The following is an 18,921-nucleotide window of genomic DNA, read 5'->3' on the forward strand; positions in this document are numbered from 1 at the left end:
ATGCAAAATGAGACTACTTTACTTTTAAGAATATAAAAAACATTTAATTGTGGCCGCACAATTTTTTATCAACGATCCACGTGCGTTGATCCCTATAATCTCCAGGGAAGGGATCCGGCGAGGATCCAAATCCCTTTATTTCATCCATGACCTAGTAGGAGGGTTTGATGATGTGGTAAATTTTAGGACTCAGTATCATGAAGGCTCCATCTTTTCCAATCGTGAAATTTATTCTCACTTTATTAAGGACTTCTCCCTTTAGTTGTACACATTGGGGATCTGCATCCTGAGCTTTTCAAACTCTATCAACAAGGACAGTCTAACCTGAAAATGAGCTAGTTAAAGGTCCTTGATGGTCTACATCGAAGATTGCATGTGTGCTTTTCAACTTTGTCAACAGTGGAATATAAACTGTCCAACTGCCCATATGATTTTTTACTAAGAGCGTCGCCCATTACATTAGCTCTGCCAAGATGATACTCGATGGTGCAGCTGTAATCACTAATTTGCCTCACACTAGCATAACATATTGGTCTACCTACAAAGATTGGTCTGCATCACACTAGCAGAACATAACATTTTGTCTCATATGGCATGCGGCCTCCCCTTCTAGCTACCTATGAGGGATCTCTCCTATAAATAGCAAAGTCCAACGGGGAAATTTGTAACCACCACTTACCACTCAAAATTCACTCTATTCTAGTTTCTCTCAAATTATTCTTTGACTTAGGCATCAGAGACTCTTCGGTGGATGCCCTCCCCATTTTTCTTGGTTGTTCGTCAATTAGGCTAACAGAGTTTCTTTTTTTTGGCATACTTGTAAGGCATTTCGAGCTATTTCAATAAGAGATGTTTGTTATTTATTTTTTTTTATTTTTTATTTTTTTTGCACCCAGGGCGGGATTACTATTTCACTAATCCCGAGTCCGTGGCATGACATATGGTATAATGAAATAATTGTAGATGATTTCATGCTACCGAACTTGCGAACGGAGCTCAAACGCCTAAAGAAGCCAAGTAAGCAAAACACCAATTAAGGACAAAAAATGGTTTTCCTTTTCTCTCCAATTTCAGCTATGAAGTGTTTATTTATAACTTGGTACATAATGAAGGAGGTCTCACTTACAACATTCCTGAGAAAATAGGGTAAAATTGGATATTACTTCTCACTAAAAGAGACTATATGTAAATATTAGGGAATAAATCTCGGCCCCTAAAACATTGAACTTTTTCATAAAACCAAACTTTAGTAAACATAGAGAAAAGGTCTAAACAAGCTTTATACTCAGCAAAATTAAGGAAAAGCAAACACTTCAAAGAAATTTGAAACTATGACTCAGAACGCTGTAGTATGTCGATTCATCTGTAAAATACAAAGAGATTTTCTAATAAGTACAATTCAGTAAGTGACCACAAAACAATCATGATAAAAACGCCAATTACATGCCATTTGTAAAATTAATTTCCTTTTACATGCTATTTATGAAAGCATTTCATCCGAGGACAATACACAATCCATCATGCAATCAATAAAAAATACATACCACCTTGTTATGCATTCTTTCAGTCCACTTTCCTTCTTCATATTAGGGAAAAATGTGTACATTATTTTAACCTTTTTACGTACATGTGGTAAATTAACTTATTAGATTGTTAATGGGTATTCGTTAAGACTCATTTAATTTGATATCATCATAATATGGAGATGAGATTGGTAATGGTAATGATGTTGTAAGGTCAAATCAAAGTGAATGGGTTTTAATAGGTACCTATTAACAACCCAATGAGTTGATTTGCAACCTCTATGTAAATATCCATTTATACTTCATTCAACGCAACCATAATCTAGTTACATGCACAACGACATAGACAGTGTAAATATGGAAAGAACCATTCAACAAGAAGTTAGGCAAGGAACATAAAAATTTCAAAGCTAAATGACAATCCTAGATAGAGTTTATTGTTTTTACGAATTAAAACGAAAGAGTGCTATCGACAGAAAAAGTTTTTTCGTGATGCTAGCATTCCTATCGCTTTTCTTATCCGACATTACGATAATTTTCTATCAAATTTTACTTAGTATCTGATAAGAATTTATTTTTCTTATCGTTTTTAAAAACACCATTAGTGGAGAATTTCGTAGCAGTGATTATTTTATCTTACACGGTCGCTACAAAGAAAAACAATAACTACCCCTTTCTCTTCCTTCGAAAAAGGTCTCTCACTCCTGCCTAGACCCTCGGGTGGGTGGTGGTTCTAGCTTTTCCTGCATGCTCACTTTTCTCACGTCTTCTAGGGTATTTTAGATGGGGGAGAATCTGAAACAAGTTTGGCCTAAAAGCCCCTTTTAAAACCTTCATCTGCTGTTTGAAACTCCCAAAATGTCCCCCTTCCCCAAATCTCTGATTTGGCTGTTAGCCCACGATTTTATTTTTCCACTCACGTTTAAAACATAAAAGCACTCTTTTTTCACCTACCAATATTTTTAAAATGTCCTTGCATTAAATCAACTATTTTTCAGAAATTAGAATAAATTAAGCTAGTACTACGGTTTAGTTGTATTCTTTTTACTTGTAAATGAAAGATCTTAGGTTCGATTCTCGCCAAAAGAGAATTTGAACCACATTATTGCTAGCTTATTGTGAGACTAAACATACTCCCTCCCCTTTAGTGTAGATAATATCATTTGTTCAAAAAAAATAAATAAATAAATTAAAGGGTAATGTTAGAGAGACTAAATTTTTAAACCAAATTTTGCAAACCTAAATGATGTGGATGTTGATGATTGTATTATTATTTAAGTGTTAATTAACGTACTTATTTCTTATTGATAACACATCATTTGATTTGCAAATTTGGTTTAAAAATTTCTCCTTGAAATTATCCTAAATTACAAGTTGATTATTTTTATTAGAGAACCCACACAACGAAGAAATTTTTAATTGTGACAGGAACACAGATGATACATTACGTGTTTTTATATAAGTGGTGTGAAATTTTACTTTTTAAGTTATTAACTTTTCAACACATATATCCCACTATTTGCAGAATAACACGTGATGTACCACTTCGTATTCTGATAACACTAAAAAAAATCTCCATCCAACGTCACCAACACACAACAACCCTTTTCCCAAACCTTAGGCCTAACACCACCTTCTAGATCCCAGCCATTCCAACCTCCACCCCACCTAGAAATCCCAGTCGCAGAACCGCATCCCAAAACCACCAGATCTGGATCTAGACGACACACATTCACGAGGAAAATAGAGACTGGGAAAGAGATAACACAATGAGTTTTGACGCCGTCCATCTGGCACCGCCGTGAGGGAGGCGTGTAGGTTGAGTTCTCAGTGTGGGGGGGGGGGGGGTGGTTTTTGTTATTAGTTTTATCTTTTTATTTCTGATATTTTTATTTTCCTAAATAAATGTCTCACAAAAATGATTGGGTTATATATAGGTTTTAGGGGTCACTAGAATAGAACCCGCGCCGCAAGTTTTAAAATTTTGTTTAACATGTGTAAATATATTAAAATCTAATTATATCCATATTTAAGAAATATTTCTTTACATCCTCATATTGAATAAGGAAAAAAGATAAGTATATGTAGGATATATCACATATTAAAATCTGTCTACATCAATACGGAAATCAATTTGCATCCTTATGTGTAATAATGAACAAAAGATAGGTATTTGAAGAATACATTACATAGAAACAGTTGTGGATTAAGTTGTTCATACAAATACAATCACATAAAAATATATTTATTTTCGATGTCCAAATTGTTCACACTACCATTTAGTAGTTTACTCTTCTTTCTTATTTGTTTTTCTGTAGATGAGGATGCACATTTTTTGTCACATCCCGGCCCGGAGCGGCTCACTTCCCTAGCCTGCTCCATCACTGTAGCACGATATTGTCCGCTTTTGGGCTTACCATTTCCTCACGGTTTTGTTTTTGAGAACTCACGAGCAACTTCCCAGTGGGTCACCCATCATGGGATTGCTTTAGCCACCTTCCCGCTTAACTTCGGAGTTCCTACGGAACCTGAAGCTAGTGAGCTCCCAAAAGGCCTTGTGCTAGGTAGAGATGAGAATAAACATATAAGGATCACTCCCATGGGCGGTGTGGGATGTTACAATTCACCCCCCTTAGGGGCCCGACATCCTCGTCGGCACACACGCGACCAGAGTTAGGCTTTGATACCAATTATCACATCCCGGCCCGGGGTGGCTGACTTCCCAGGCCCACTCTACCACCGTAGCACGATATTGTCCGCTTTGAGCTTACCATTCCCTCACGGTTTTGTTTTTGAGAACTCACGAGCAATTTCCCAGTGGGTCACCTATCATGGGATTGCTCTAGCCACCTTCTCGCTTAACTTCGGAGTTCCTACGGAACCCGAAGCCAGTGAGCTCCCAAAAGGCCTCGTGCTAGGTAGAGATGGGAATAAACATATAAGGATCACTCCTCTGGGCGGTGTGGGATGTTACATTTTTCCTTAAGTCATCTATTCAAGATAAATACATTGGTTAGGTTTCTGATCATGGGAGCCTTTAATTGGCTTATAAAAATGCTCATTTTTCATATGAGAAGAACAATCAGTTTAGAGTTTCGAAAGATAAATAAAAATTCCAATTCTCACCAAGAAAAAAGAGCCAAAGAAATACAGTGGGGTTTGAAGTAAATCATGTTGTTCAATATTTGAGCTTCCAATTTAGTATGCTTACATCTTCAATCTCTAACAAAACAAAAAAAAAAAAAACAAAAACAAAACAAAAAAAAAAAAACAAACAGGGAAAAAAAATCATTTAGTATACTTCTCCCAACATGTTTAAAATGCACGAAACCAACCAAATTGCTTCATGGCTCACCTATATCCTCAGCGCTATAGATTCGAATAAAAACCAGTAAATAAAAGTGGTTAAGCAAAACCCTCATTTCTGATTTCATGTTGAAAATTCTTTAACCCCTAAACCTACACCCACTATATTACTTTTGTAGTGCATACACTGCAAAAACGAAAAAGAAAATGTTGCAATGGAGAAATTAGAAAATCATACCACTATCAAAAATTGCACGGAAGGCATGTGAGGAAGCAAGCAGGCAAGTTCTGTGAGCATAGAACAATCTACCTGCAATTGATCAGTAAACAATCAAAAAGTTAAAGAGGTTCTTTATGTTAACAATACAATCACACATGCTAATTGAATGCTCTGTAATTAAGAAAAAAAAAAAAAAAGAGGAACTCACGCTGTGCTTCTTGAAAACCGGCGAGAGAGAACTGGAACTGAGTTGGAAGAACGTACTGGAAGTAAATCGCCCAGCTTTTTCAGCCTCGTCATGACATAATTTTAACAATTAGGTCAAGTATAAAACCATCTGCCAGTTATAGTTTTTGTAAATTATGTAGACTCCAAAAATCTAATAAATAGTCTAACAATAATGGAAAACCTCACGAAAGATTAAGAATCTTTTTACCTTTGTCTGTGGACAATCTTTTTTACTCCTATGCAAGGCGGTTAGGATTCATGAGTGTATCTGCCCCTCTGAGATGCAAAATATAAGAACATGAAGTAAAAAATGTCAGAAAAATAGAAGATCACATTTTTTTTTTTGTTTCAAATGAAAGAAAAATTAAATCACCTATATAAAAATATTCAAACTCAGTAATGTACATAAAACTTTCAAATTGCAAAACAGTAAAATTCAATACAAAACCAAAATAAAAAAGAGGTATATTAAGTAGGCAAAAGTATTTAGATTATAGGATTTGAGAAATTTTAAGCTATATGGGAAATTCAATAATATTATTGTATCCAATTAATACTATTCAAGTTTTTATTGTGACAGCCCGTCCCGAATTATTTGTATTGTAGGTGCGAAAAGACTAAAATGCCCTTGGACGTTAATTGGTGTTGTGGGGTGTTGTTTTGTTGTTTTTGGTGGTTGACTCTTCAGGACACACACACACACCCATACCACACTCCCGTGACCTTTCTTTCTCTCTTCTCTCTCAGACTTCTTCCATTTTCTTTACAAGGTGTACGGACCATTTCCAAGACAACTATCTACACACGGATCGAAGGTTTGAAGGTGGATTTTTGGACTCTTAGCAAGCTCAGGAACTCATCCATACCAATTGTTGGACATGAAACCCTCGAAAACCCGAGAACCAGGGAATCTCGATTTTGTGCACTGTTCATGCACACGTGATCGTGGGGGTTTTAGAAGCTTCTAAGGTCATAGGAAGCTTTAGATCACTCTCACGAAGCTTGAGGAAGAAAGTTGAAGCGTTTTGGACGTCGAGAAGCCCAGTTTCTATGAGTTGCAGGTTTGGCCGGAATATCGTGGGTTTTTCCGACGAGATTCTGTTGGTTTTAGGGCTTCAAAGCAGTAAGGTTTTGTTCTACTCTTCGTGTAAGCTTCATTTTGGTACCAATTTCATGGAATTTGGTTGAGAAATGAAGAAGATATGAAGTTTTGAAAATTTTCCAGTTTCTGACGAGAATTCGAGTTGCAGACGGCGGCGGCCGGCGAGACTCACCGGAACAGACGACGAATATTCCATCAACTCTGATGGAATATTCCTAACGGCAGTTAACGGCGTCAGGTTAGTTTTAACGGAATATGCTTGCTTTTGGATGGAATATTCCTAACGCCGTTAGGGATTCTGTCTGTGTGCCAGCACGTGTCTACGCGTGGCTGGCGCGTGAGTGGTCGAAAAATTATTTTAAAAATATGGGGATGTTCAGTAAGGTTGAGTAGATCATGTTGGTGTATTCACACACCCCATTTGAGCATTTTATGAGAAGTTATTACCTAGTTTTGGTTATGTGCTTTAAATTGACGTTTTTATAGTTGTTTCGCATATAGGTGAGACCTATCCCGAGGACAAGCGTAATCACTCGAGGCAAGGGGGTTATGACCTTTCCACATATCAGTGAGTGGGCTTTTGGGTTTTCCATATATACCTATATACTTGTGGTTTTTCCCAGAAAATGATATGGAATGTTTATATGTTTTAAATGCCATGCATAGCGTTTGCCTATTTATTTATGCATTAGTAGTTGCATATATGTATGTTTGGTGCTGTGGACGCACAAGTAATGCTAGGTAAGTTATAGTTTATAGTTGTGACGCAAGGAACCTAAGTAGGCTAGCCCTTTTTCTATGATGTTTTGATGATCAGATAAAGCATGGCTACTGATAGATTTTTATGAGAAGCCTAGGTGGGCTACAAATATGATATGATAAGCCTAGATGGACTTTTATTAGGTTTGAAAAGTCTTGGAACAAATCCCACGACTCAGTTTGAAGGATATGTCATGGTTTTTGATGCGGATCAACTTTAGGAATTAGAGTTGCAATTAAACTCTGCAACATTATATGACCGTGCAAAGCAAATATCAACCCTATAAATACAAGGCGCTGTGCAACGTAAAAGGGACCTCCAATTCAACACACAACTACCCTGCGCAAACCTCTCAAACACCTTGAAATTTTTTTTTTCTTCTTTTTCTGCCGACACATCTTCAGTTTGGATAAACAACACTGTGAAGGCAACTGGCGAACACCTTCAGTTTGGATAAACAGCACTGTTGCTGTAGAATCAGCCGACCGCAAAGCACCTTCAGTTTGGATAAACAGCACTCCGTCGAGGCCGACTGGTTATCTATCCAAGTCTCAGTTGAGAAGGATTTTTGAACTTATTGGCAGAGGTCATCTCATTAGCCTTCTCGGCGAAGTGAGATGTTACCAGGTTACTTCATTCGACACCTTGAGAGCCGAATTTGATATTGAACTTCGCAAAACTAGCAGCCTTGTCTTTAGGCTCTAGAACACGAAGGCCAAGACGTGTTCCTGATCAAGAAGTCAGCAACGCAACATCAACAAGTTTTACTCCTCGGCCGAGCTCGGCCGACGAGTTAGCACGCCCCGCATACAATTGAAGGACATAGTTAGCTTATTAGTTACTCGGCTTGCGCGCCACGTAGGTTTTGTAATTTTTAGGGTCAACAGGTTACTAAGCAAAGTTTCAGGTGGAACAATTATTACTTTATTTATAACAATAACTAAAATTTACTTTATGTAGAACAAAAATTAAAAACTAATTTAATCGGACAAAAAATAAGGGTTCCAATCTCATTCCTCACAAGCCATGTTGGTGTGAATGTGAAATCTTCAAAGCATAACTCACGAATTAGTGTCTAAGCAAAATAAATAGAAAAGACTCTACGTGGGATTTTAACCTTCACCTTGTCAATTTGTTCTAACATTTAAAATAATTTATGAATATTAACTTAAAAAGAAAATTTTAAATGACACAAAAATTAAAAATCTAAAGTTTGACTTTCCCACCCCGAAACTTATTATAACACATTCATATCGTATGAAGTATTATTGTATGAAGTAGTAGTTAGAACAACAGTCATCTTATTATATCCCCAATCTAAAATGTGTTTGATACAATAGTTAGAACAACAATCATATTATTGTGTTTGATACAAATATGATTGTTTTTTTGGAAGGTCCTGACTCCAACTGTTTTGTATTCCTAAACTTTGGATTTTTGTAATCTAAATTACTTTGAAGCTTTCGAAACCAATACAATGTGGCTACTTGGATAACAAGATGAACCCTATCAAGAAGTTAAAAAAAGAGGGAGAACGAACAGAAAATAAAGGGAGAAAAAAAAAATAGAGAATGGTGAGAAATTGAACTAAAAAACTAATTTAATCAGACAAAAAGAATGGTTTAGAAATAACAAACATTATCTTTAAACCAAAAATTCACTTTTCCAGTATCCAATTGGATACAAATGCAAATGCTACAAGTCCCTCCCATAAACCTCTCTATCTCTCAATATCAGAGATAGAGACGAAGAAATAGATTAAAAATCATCAGAAAAATCTGGATTCTGATACAGTTTTACGAGGGTGAATCAATGGACTATATACTGCACACCAATTTCTATAATTTAGTGAAATATGTACGTACTCTCGTCGTGTTTACGAAATAAAACTTTGCTGTCGAAATTTGAACAGTTTTCTTGCTAGTCAAGAAATGAAGAGAGAATTCCTTAATTTCAAGTTTCAAGTGGTTTCTTCCGCAAAAACTTTGTAAATGAAATCACGAAAGCGCCTCGAATATTGCCTCGGATCAACAGCGGATATAGAAGTTGCGTCGTACTGGATGGACTTGTATGCATGCTCAAGCTTCTTGCTTATGTCGTAGTCTTGAAGAATGTCTATGATTCCAAAGAACATTATAACATCATAATACTCCCCAGTTGGATCTACCACAAGTTGAAATTCACAATCAGTTTTTCTCTCCGTCTTTTCAACTCTTGCTGGCATGTTCAAACCCAATTTAATACTAGCCCACCTGCATCTCAAAACCAAATCGCCATAAAAAGCTTCATACTAGTTTTGCATTTCTCGCAGCTTAAATCGATTTTAAGTTTTCATAATCTCCGTTGTTCTTTTTTCTGTAAATACTGAGATTGATATATATATATATATATATATATATGTATATATGTAGGTATGTATGGATGTATGTATGTATGTATGTATGTATATATGTTTACTTGTTTCAAGCACCAATCATGAGTGGTTTAAGTAGAGAGAGATTTGACCTGGATGGATCTAAAAGAAGTTGATCCATGTCTGCTCGAGAAAGACGGGGAGCTCCCTCGCTCTCTTGGTCACCTGAGGGAAAGAAAACATAGCAGCCTCTTGTATGATGGGCAAATTGTTAATGAAAAATGAAGAAAATATAGGACTTCATATAAAAAAAAAAAGTAATACCAACCAGTAGGAGTGTGTGCTCCAGAAGGAATAAGATCCCCAGCAGCTGATATATTTCTGAAATGCAGTCCAACCAACAGGCTATAATCCATTATTCTCTCCTGTTCAAGAAACTCACAATCCCTATCAATTTGCCTGCAAAAACCCAAACACGTTCATTTAAGTACATATATTTAATAGTTGTTGTCGTGATAAACATTTTAGCGTCCCATGGCCACCACCACCAACAACATTATCGATAATGTCGCCAACTTAACCACCTATTACTAGGTGTGAGTTTTGTTGCAAAAGGCCTTACTGATATCATAGTGAACCTCCCACCACATATATTATTTTGTTATATTTCCGATGTGGGACTGTATTCTTCAACATGTTGTTCCAGTATGTTAGCAAAACAATGGAGCCAAAAAAGAAAACAGTTCACCTGCAAAAATCTTGAAACCATGTCTTCTGAAGTCGAAATATAAAGTTAAGATCAAGATCTTTAAGAATAGTCATTTCATCAATCTCTGTCTCAGGCTTATCTGTTGTTCGACCGAGGGAAGATCCCTTCAAGTCGAAACGTCTGTGAATTGTATATTCAGAACAGAAAAGGTTCCCCATGATGATGAACCGCACCTGGATCATAAGAAAATTGTGAATGGTACTCAAAACTAAAAGTATAAACTAGTTGTATATAGATCTACCAATACTTGGAAAGTACCTTCTTTTGAATAGGTTGGCCCATTAGCTTTACACAATGTAGACCATAAAATTTAGTGACCAGAGTGTTTTCGTATGCTCGAACATGGTTGTAGTAGGCTGAAAGCATCCTTATAAGCACCTAATTCGCCGTTAAACGGAAATTAACCAAGTACTCAGTTAAGACTAGTGTTTATTTGAGAGAAAAATATGAGGGGAGTGCAAATAGAACTTACTTTAACTTCTGCCTTCTTCATTGTTTTAATCATGTAGCGGTCGTCATTGGTCAAGTAAAAGAAGCTGCCACTTTTACCAGGAGAGGAGAGTTCCCGAAGCGCATCATTTCCGCAAATTGATAACATGTAGTCTGCTTGATCGACGTTGAACAACTTTCTAAGGGTCCTGAACAGAAAAAAAAACATTTGTACATGATAAACGGTTACATCTAGTGAAATTAAGTGACGTTTTCCCCACTTTGTGGAAACCAGCAACAGCAAGACATATGTATATTTGTTGTGTACAAGGTCAGACCTGAAGACTAATGGACAGTAATCCTTCCATTTAAACTCACAGGACTGGTGTGGCGGAGTGTATTTGGAGCCTTCTGAAGGAAATCTAGTCCAATATTTTTCCCTGGGGTCGAAAGCTGAAGGCTTCAGATCAAGGGATCCAGAGGGACCTGGTCTGCCAACAGAATGCCTGTACATGAAATCATTCCACATACATCAAATGACTCACATTAGACTACAGGAATCAAATCCACGACGTCTTGACAAGCGAAAATGATAAGATAGAAACGAGAAGGTGCAATAAAATCGTTTGAAGTTAATTAATAATGCATTAAAACCTGATTCCTAGCTGCAAATTGAGCATGAGTTCATAGTTTTTGTGGCCCCTGCTGATTGTTTCCCCCTGCCTCCTTGCAGTCTTAGGTACCTTCATTGGGAGTCCCCTTTGATTCCCATCTTCAACATGCAGACCCATCATATCTTCATCCAGTTCTCCCCCGACAGTAGAAGCCCTATGATCACCGGCATTACATGGTGATTCACCGCCATGGGCGCTACCATCCCACATTTGCATCCTATCAAATGGTTTATCCAGCCCAACGCTTACCCTTCCATCCACCGACATTCTTCTCGGCTTGACACTCTCACCCTTTGCTGATCTCCACACTGCAAGCTTCTTCTGGGATGGCAAAACCGAAACCTTATCCCCTGGACAAATTATACAATTCTTCAAATCAACATTGTACACATCTTCAGGATTCCATTCAAGATTGGCGTCCGATGATGACTGGGATGGATAATAAGTCCCGTTCTGCTCGCTCAGATCCTTACTCCAATTCCCTACGTAAAGACTCCCATCAGGCCATCGGAAAGTTCCATTCCCTTTAGGTACACAATCTTCCCAATTTCCATCATACCTATTCCCATTACTCCAAACAAATGCCCCTTTCCCACAAATCACTCCATTTTTCCATTCCCCTGTGTAATGGTTCCCATCCTTCCATTGATACCTGCCTTGACCTTCCTGCAACCCGCGTCGCCATTCCCCCTCGTACCAATCCCCATTCGAATAATTCTTAGTACCATGTCCATGTTTTAAATTCATAACCCATTGTCCCTTATAAGTATCGCCATTAGACCCTGTGTATGTACCATTCCCATCCATGTATCCGCTTTTAAACTCGCCCTCATATGTAGCCCCGGAAGGCCAGCTGAACCTACCTTTCCCCATGGTTTTTCCTTTAAACCACTCTCCAACATACATACAGCCATCGGTCCACAAGTACTTTCCTTGGCCATGAGGGAAATTTTCGCACCAATGACCGGTGTAGTAGTCTCCATTGGGAAGAATCCTATCTGCATTATATATCATATCTTCGGGGCCACAATCACTTTCATCGCTACTATGGTCATGATCATCATCGTCTGCATGATCCACTGAAATTCCGAAAATGCTGTTAGCACGCTTCCTTGCAGCCTGCGTCTTGCGCACCGTGGCTTCCCATGCCTTATACACACTACTACCACTTTCTTTGCTCATTTCTGCACTAACTCTTTGCAATTTCACGTCTCCATGAATATATTCACTCTTTCACAGTAAAATTTTGCAAGCTAAACAAGAACGACGATCAAATAATTCTTTTACGCTGAAATCATGAAGGAATGAATCAAAATACCAATGCAGCATCATGTAATGATGATAAAGCAAAAATTATGAATCTTCCATTTGAAGAAACACAAAATTATTTCGGTTATGGCATTCTTTGTTTTTACGAGGAAAGCGAAAAGAGCGATTGAAACAAAGAAGTGCCTTTTGTTTCCGAACCAGATGAAGAAATGTGTGTCTGTTGTCGAAATTCTGACAAGTGGATGAACTTGTTTCACTGAAATCAACATCAAAACCGGGCGGGGTTGTCGCAGGAGAATTAAGTAATTAAGACAACATGGCTGCTAAATGCATGGTTATGTGTATTTATGTTTGTTAATTTGTGAAAAAAATTGGTAATGCTGCTTTTGTATTAATAATAATATTATTATTTTTCATCAGATTATGTTGTTTCCACAAAAAATAAAATAAAATAATGTTGTTTTATCCAATTTTGTCTAAGACGTAATGCAAATTACGCACTTATTTCATTTCATATATGAATTATGAAGAGAAGAAGAGATAAACTTGATTTGGTTGTGGTTGGTGGTTGCATGGGAGTTTCATGCAACGATGGGTGAGGAGTGCAACTGTTTTCCTACGTTTGTTCTTTGTGGTTGTGAGAAAGTGTCGTTCATCTCCTACAACCTCTAACAACCATAAAACATTTAGAGAGAGGGAGAGAAAGAGAGAGAGTGTGTGTGTGTGTGTGTGAGATGCTTACTTTCTAGTATTCTTGGAGTTTTCCTTAACAAAATGTCGGGCATATTAAGGGATACCCTCAGTGTAGCCTGAGCGAGGGAGAGTAATGTATTTGATGTACATTATATCACTAATTTGAACAGATTTATTATGGTTGGAATAAGTAGTCTACTTTATATGAGCGATATTCTACATTAAACTAATTTAAATTGCAATCCCTCAGGTGCGGACTATGTAAGTTTCTTGTTCGTTGTTCGGATTGTAGCAGGTATAGTTCAAGTGGTAAAAGTGTGATTCGTCCTCCCACAACCAGGGTTGGGAGTTTACAATTTGCTGCAACAATGTACGAAAAGTTACTTTATTTTGGCTACAAGATATGTCCTATAAAAAAAAACAGTTGTAGTACAGATACACACACACAAAGATCGAATAAGATGCAATTTCTTCGAGTTAAGTCAACCACGCATTCCGAAACCATATATATGCAAGCCAAGCCACTCAAGTTTTTCTAGCATTGAAATTGATTATGTGTGCTTACAAGACCAAATGCAGAGACCCCTTAAGCTACAGAGGTCATATACAGATCAAAAAGGAACGGAGCAAGTGTTTGTCATGTAAGAAAAATATTAATCTTCATCTGTACCCCAAGCGTCATCTTTCAACTTTTGCCTCATGACTATGCGGCTCTTTCGATCATCTTCCTGTTTCTTTAAATCCTTTGATCCAAAGGCCGTGGAAGGTAGTTTCAGTCCCATTCCATGAGCAATGAGCCTCTGAGCAGTTCTAGCTGATGTCTGTGGCCTTTGCCGAGGAGGTTCCAGATCTAGTAACGAATAGTATTAATACAATGTATGAGGCAAACAATATTTGTAGATAAGGGGACAAAAATATAGTGGTCTCCTTTGTGTTGTAAGAGAATATTATTGTGTAACAGTAAAAAGTTCATGTTGCTTTTTTTACCTTTCGGTGAAATTGAGCTCAAAAGGAAATCATTCTCATCAAGCACTCGCACTGTCATAGAACATCGAACGCAGCTAAGAGCTTCGAGTGCTGCATAAAAATTAAAATCATGAAATGATTAAAGTAACTGCAAAGCAGAAACTTAAACGCAGACAATGAATCACAATTGTGTGCTTAATAAGCGTAAAATGTAATGCTTCGTGGAGGTCCAATTGCTAAACAAGAAAGAGAGATCCCAGTCTACACAACCTAGTAAAAGGATTGAAACATCTATTCCTCCATAATCTTCTTCCACTTAAGCCATCATCACATTTTGAAATCAACAAAAGAATGACACAGACATTGGAGCAAAAGAACATACATTAAGCCATCACCATATCTAACTGTTTCAGTAACGTTTCACCATTTAAGCATATTTGTCATTGAAAATGAAAAAAAAATTAAACAGCTTGAAAAAATGAAACAGCTCTATATACAATTTTCTTTTAAATCATTTTAAGATTACTAGGCAGAAAGCTTTTTAACATTTTAATCTAAGACACGGGATGTTGTCAAAATGTGAGATTGATTTGCAACTCAACTACCACCAAGTTAGAACACAAAAAGAAGGGATAATAGAAGCCTGTGGTCATTGGTAGTAGAGAAACTTCTCGAAAATAAAAGATAGATAAAATTTCGTTCAAAGAGAATCTTCAGTAATATAGTTAGATAGTATTTTACAAGTCTTGTACAGCTTAACACCCAGACTACACAAATAAGCATGAATTAGTGCATAAACTGCCCTCGAACTTGAATGAAAATAAAGGCACTAGGTATTACAAATACTATTTTCCTCTATAATTTCCTGTTTACTAGGGTTTGATTAATGAAATCGAGCTTCAGTGTTTGTAAGAGGCACAGATTTCCTTGTGTCGTTCTGTTCTTGTTACTGTTGAATTTACCTTTCAGAGATCCATGGTGGCACATTTGTGTTTATAATTCCTGTATCTTTGCTATCCCAAATCAGATCTCTGTTCCTCCCAAATAAAGCCTAAAACCCCAAATATCTCAACCTAATGCTCCTCAATAGCTTTCAAAGCCAAAGTTCTCGTCCAAAAATTCTAACAGACCTGTTCTCCCCAATCCACCACACGAAACATGCATAAGGAAGATCTCCTGACCTCCACCCTACATCAGTTTCTCTCTACATCCCTTTTGTTCCATCTACTTTCTATATTTCAAGATTGAAAAGGAGTTTATCCACTCGTTTCGTTTCTGGAAAAATTGCAATCTCTTCTTTCTCATATTGCTAAAAACCAATTTTAATTTTGCTGATTCTTATAACAGGGTATTTTCCATGACCAGCATACACCAGCCATGAACATCTTCAAAAAGCACTTGAGACCACACCTTAACTTGCATAACTTTATTGTGACTGATAAGTATTGTTGGTTTACCATTGCTTCCAAAACATATGCAGACAGAATGTTGGCCAACAATTGTTAGGCTCTCTTTAGCCTCTACAACTAGAAGGTCCATATAGAATTCAACTTGCATTGAGTGTTGTATCTATGTCCTATTTTTTTTTCAATTATAATAATTGTTAATGATTGTACCAGTTTTGAAACTGCACTTACTGCTCTATATCCTACTGTAGCTCAAATTTCAACATTATGAAGCTTCTTGATCAATGTCTGAAGGATGCTACGTTTGTTTCCATTGTACTTTTACCATGCATGAGGAGTCCCATGACTGCAGGTAGTACCAACTAATTATCACAGTCAACCCTCATTCTGCCCAAAAATGGAATCAAATCACACACACATCCATGTCTGAATGTTAAACACTCCTTCCCAAATCTAGGGGTTTTTGAGTTCTAACTTGGAACAAAAGTGAAATTATCAATCATCGGTTTTGTCCATTAAGTACAATGTACAACTGTTTTTGGTCAGCCATTTATATCATCATCATACAACATGAGCAGCATAAATAATGAACAACACTAGCAGACCCGATAAATCCACGTCTAAGTTTGTAATGCAAGAATCTCTAAAATTTAATCATAAACTCCAAATTTATGAAGTTGAAAAACTCAGTAATTGTGTAATTACCAATTGACGGTGTTCGGAAAACTGCAAGAGCAACTGTATCATTGACCCAGCGAATAACAACTCCAGGATCTCTAATATCCACAAAAAGTTTCTCCAACTCTATTGTCGTAGTGCTTGGTGGAAAGTCAGCCAGAACAAGAATATGTTGTGTTCCATATTTTGCTGAATTCACAAAGAACAAACACTCAGTTCCTGCATGCCATCTGAGATAAAATTTAAACCTACAGACTAGAACCCCTAGATGCTATTTGACAATGATTACAAACAAAAAGTAGCCAGAATTTTATAGGATTTATTAAATAATTTACTTGTGAAGTTCTTTCATGTTCAACCAACGTGCAGACTTTCATATGGCGTCAACATTTTCTTTTCTGGGTCAGAATCATTAACAGGTTGGAAGCCAAGGAACATCACTATATAAAAGAGAACATAGCATATTGGTTCCATCCAAATGAAATATGGAAAACAAGTAACTCACATTTTATTACTTTTGGATCCCCCTCCAAATTATGGGACACATTTTCATCGTCTGGTGTATCATTATCAACAATTAACTTATCAGACACTTGATCACTGTAAAGTTCATGTTTCTTAAATGAAAATGTTCCTCTTCCACGTCGCTTAGGGGTCTGAACTTTGGTATCTTCCAAAGATAGTTTTGATACTTCAGGCAAAGATTGTGACGAGAGTGATACTTCAGGCAAAGATTGTGATGAGAGCAATTCATCAGGTGTGCGATCTGCAATAGATTCCCAGTCTGCAGTCACAAAATTAACATGGATTTCATAATTATCCTATAACAACTTGGAAATAGGAGGAACCAATATCCACCACATCAACAATCAACACTAGCTACTGATTGAAACTTGCCTTCTTCCACCGACGTGTCTGAATGCAGTGGTAGCTCCATCTCGACATCTTTTGTTAGACCAGTTGCTTTACTTGAGGAATCACTCATGTTTCCTGCCATTACAAAGTATACGTATGTTTTTAAATAATTAAAGCATCACATAAAAACAACTTTTCCCATATCCATTTATTGCTAATAGTACGACACAAATGCAGATAGCGTTATTAGTCAAAATGGTCGACGATAAATTTCTCAACATATAACATTATGTGTTTTGAAATATTTGTGGACTTTTGTCAGTATGACTCCGCTATCCTGATTGCAAATTATTGAAATCACCCCAACATCGAAACAAGTACAACACTATGAAATCCACAAGTGCGTATATGTAGCTGCTTCCAAGAAGTATCCGAAAATGCATAATGAGTTAGCCACACCAAAAATTGATTTTTCAGACAATAAGGAGATGGAGAAAAATAATTAACTGTTTACATCTTCCAACGTTTGCCAAGATTAGAACTGTTTCTTTATTTTTTTTTGAGAAGAAACTATAACAGTATATTAGAAAAGAAAAGTGTAATACACAGAAGTGGATAAGAAATCCACCAAGAACAGAACAAGAAAATCTCTCCAGAGGATCAGATTACAAGTAGGACAACCTCAACCAAAATCATTTTACAACTACTAACATATCCCACAGTATGTGAGAAAGAGAGTAATTCTTAAATTCATTTGAAACTGAAGCCCAGAAGGCTGCCCAATATTTTACTCTTCCCCATAGATCTGCTACCCCCACACCAGTATAATCCTCAAAAATTCTTTTGTTACGCTCCAACCAAAACGTTCCAAAAAACTGCCGACACCAGACAACCCCAAAGCTTTAGCTTTCCTCCCAATTCCTAGAGCCTCAAAATTAGTACTTAGAAGCTCGAAACAACCCTTTGGGATGACCCAACTTACTCTAACCTCCTGAAACAATTTCCACCACAGTTGAATCGTGTAAGAACAATGAAGAAAAATGTGGTTAACACTTTCCTCCTTTGCTTTACACAAACTGCACCAATGGGGAGAGATGCAAATAAAAGGACTTCTCCTTTGAATTTGATCACAAGTGTTGAGCCTCCCAATAGCCACTAGCCACACAAGAACTTTGACCTTCGGCGGAACTTTTGATTTCCAAATCTGAGAAGAGGGTGGAAAGTGTTGCACAATCCCATTGTTGCTCAAGAAAGAGCGATAGTTCTTTATGAAAAAATATATATCACCAATGCCCTGACAAGCTGCCCCAAGGGCCCAACCCTTCAAGATTCAAAACAACTTGTAGCTTATGCCCATTAAGTGGCAACAGAGGAAAACGAAAACATTTGTTTTCATTGCAATATAAGTTATATAACCAATATCACTATGTACTATTCCTGCAATGCAGCCACCTCGACTAAACATTAGAAACTAGATCCAACAGATGCATCGACCCAGACAAAATCAATCCCATAACAACGAAAACACGCGGTGAGAGTAATTGGGTATTTTACTTACTATCCAAAAAAACATACACTAATGAAACCAAACGCAACCTCCGCCTTCAAGGCCGGAGAGACACAGACAAACCCAGACCCAATTTCCCAGAGCCTAAAAACACTTAAAAGCCCTTAGATTCCTAGAAGCTTC

General features: G+C 37.1%; 2 protein-coding genes across 3 annotated transcripts; both read right to left on the reverse strand.

Annotated features, from left to right (window-relative positions):
• Positions 1–8,817: 8,817 nt before the first annotated feature.
• LOC103939901 (phosphatidylinositol 4-phosphate 5-kinase 4) lies at positions 8,818–12,765 on the reverse strand. 2 transcript variants are annotated; one of them, XM_048576697.1, is made up of 9 exons: positions 11,573–12,765; positions 11,345–11,518; positions 11,029–11,196; positions 10,734–10,899; positions 10,520–10,639; positions 10,241–10,434; positions 9,821–9,951; positions 9,645–9,717; positions 8,818–9,391 (listed from the first exon to the last, which is right to left on the reverse strand). In XM_048576697.1, the coding sequence occupies exons 1-9, from the start codon at positions 12,544–12,546 to the stop codon at positions 9,100–9,102; spliced, it is 2,292 nt and encodes a 763-aa protein (XP_048432654.1). In that variant the 5' UTR covers positions 12,547–12,765; the 3' UTR covers positions 8,818–9,099. The 2 variants fall into 2 exon arrangements, with proteins under 2 accessions (XP_048432654.1, XP_009348280.1); XM_009350005.3 differs by having other exon boundaries at positions 11,345–12,765.
• A 1,071-nt stretch (positions 12,766–13,836) lies between these two features.
• On the reverse strand, positions 13,837–17,762 carry LOC103939893 (coiled-coil domain-containing protein R3HCC1L). Its single transcript, XM_048576719.1, has 6 exons — positions 17,739–17,762; positions 17,274–17,366; positions 16,882–17,160; positions 16,404–16,565; positions 14,314–14,403; positions 13,837–14,176 (listed from the first exon to the last, which is right to left on the reverse strand). The coding sequence occupies exons 2-6, from the start codon at positions 17,359–17,361 to the stop codon at positions 13,980–13,982; spliced, it is 816 nt and encodes a 271-aa protein (XP_048432676.1). The 5' UTR covers positions 17,362–17,366; positions 17,739–17,762; the 3' UTR covers positions 13,837–13,979.
• Positions 17,763–18,921: the final 1,159 nt, after the last annotated feature.

Source organism: the organism of the source record quoted next, unplaced genomic scaffold (assembly GCF_019419815.1).
Source record: "Pyrus x bretschneideri cultivar Hongxiangsu unplaced genomic scaffold, Pyrus_bretschneideri_v1 Contig9, whole genome shotgun sequence".
Classification (NCBI taxonomy): domain Eukaryota; kingdom Viridiplantae; phylum Streptophyta; class Magnoliopsida; order Rosales; family Rosaceae; genus Pyrus; species Pyrus x bretschneideri.

What these genes read in the sequence shown, in the direction of transcription:
- LOC103939901 (XM_009350005.3), bottom strand. Translation starts at nt 12,546, where the DNA reads ATGAGCAAAGAAAGTGGTAGTAGTGTGTATAAGGCATGGGAAGCCACG. An exon ending in TGGTTTCAAGATTTTTGCAG is followed by an intron (nt 9,952 to 10,240) that starts GTGAACTGTTTT and finishes GGGTTTTTGCAG; the next exon opens with GCAAATTGATAGGGATTGTG. An exon ending in CTTCTTTTAGATCCATCCAG is followed by an intron (nt 9,392 to 9,644) that starts GTCAAATCTCTC and finishes TTTGAGATGCAG; the next exon opens with GTGGGCTAGTATTAAATTGG.
- LOC103939893 (XM_048576719.1), bottom strand. Translation starts at nt 17,361, where the DNA reads ATGAGTGATTCCTCAAGTAAAGCAACTGGTCTAACAAAAGATGTCGAG. An exon ending in AGACACGTCGGTGGAAGAAG is followed by an intron (nt 17,161 to 17,273) that starts GCAAGTTTCAAT and finishes TTGTGACTGCAG; the next exon opens with ACTGGGAATCTATTGCAGAT. An exon ending in GGATCCAAAAGTAATAAAAT is followed by an intron (nt 16,566 to 16,881) that starts GTGAGTTACTTG and finishes TTGTGAATTCAG; the next exon opens with CAAAATATGGAACACAACAT.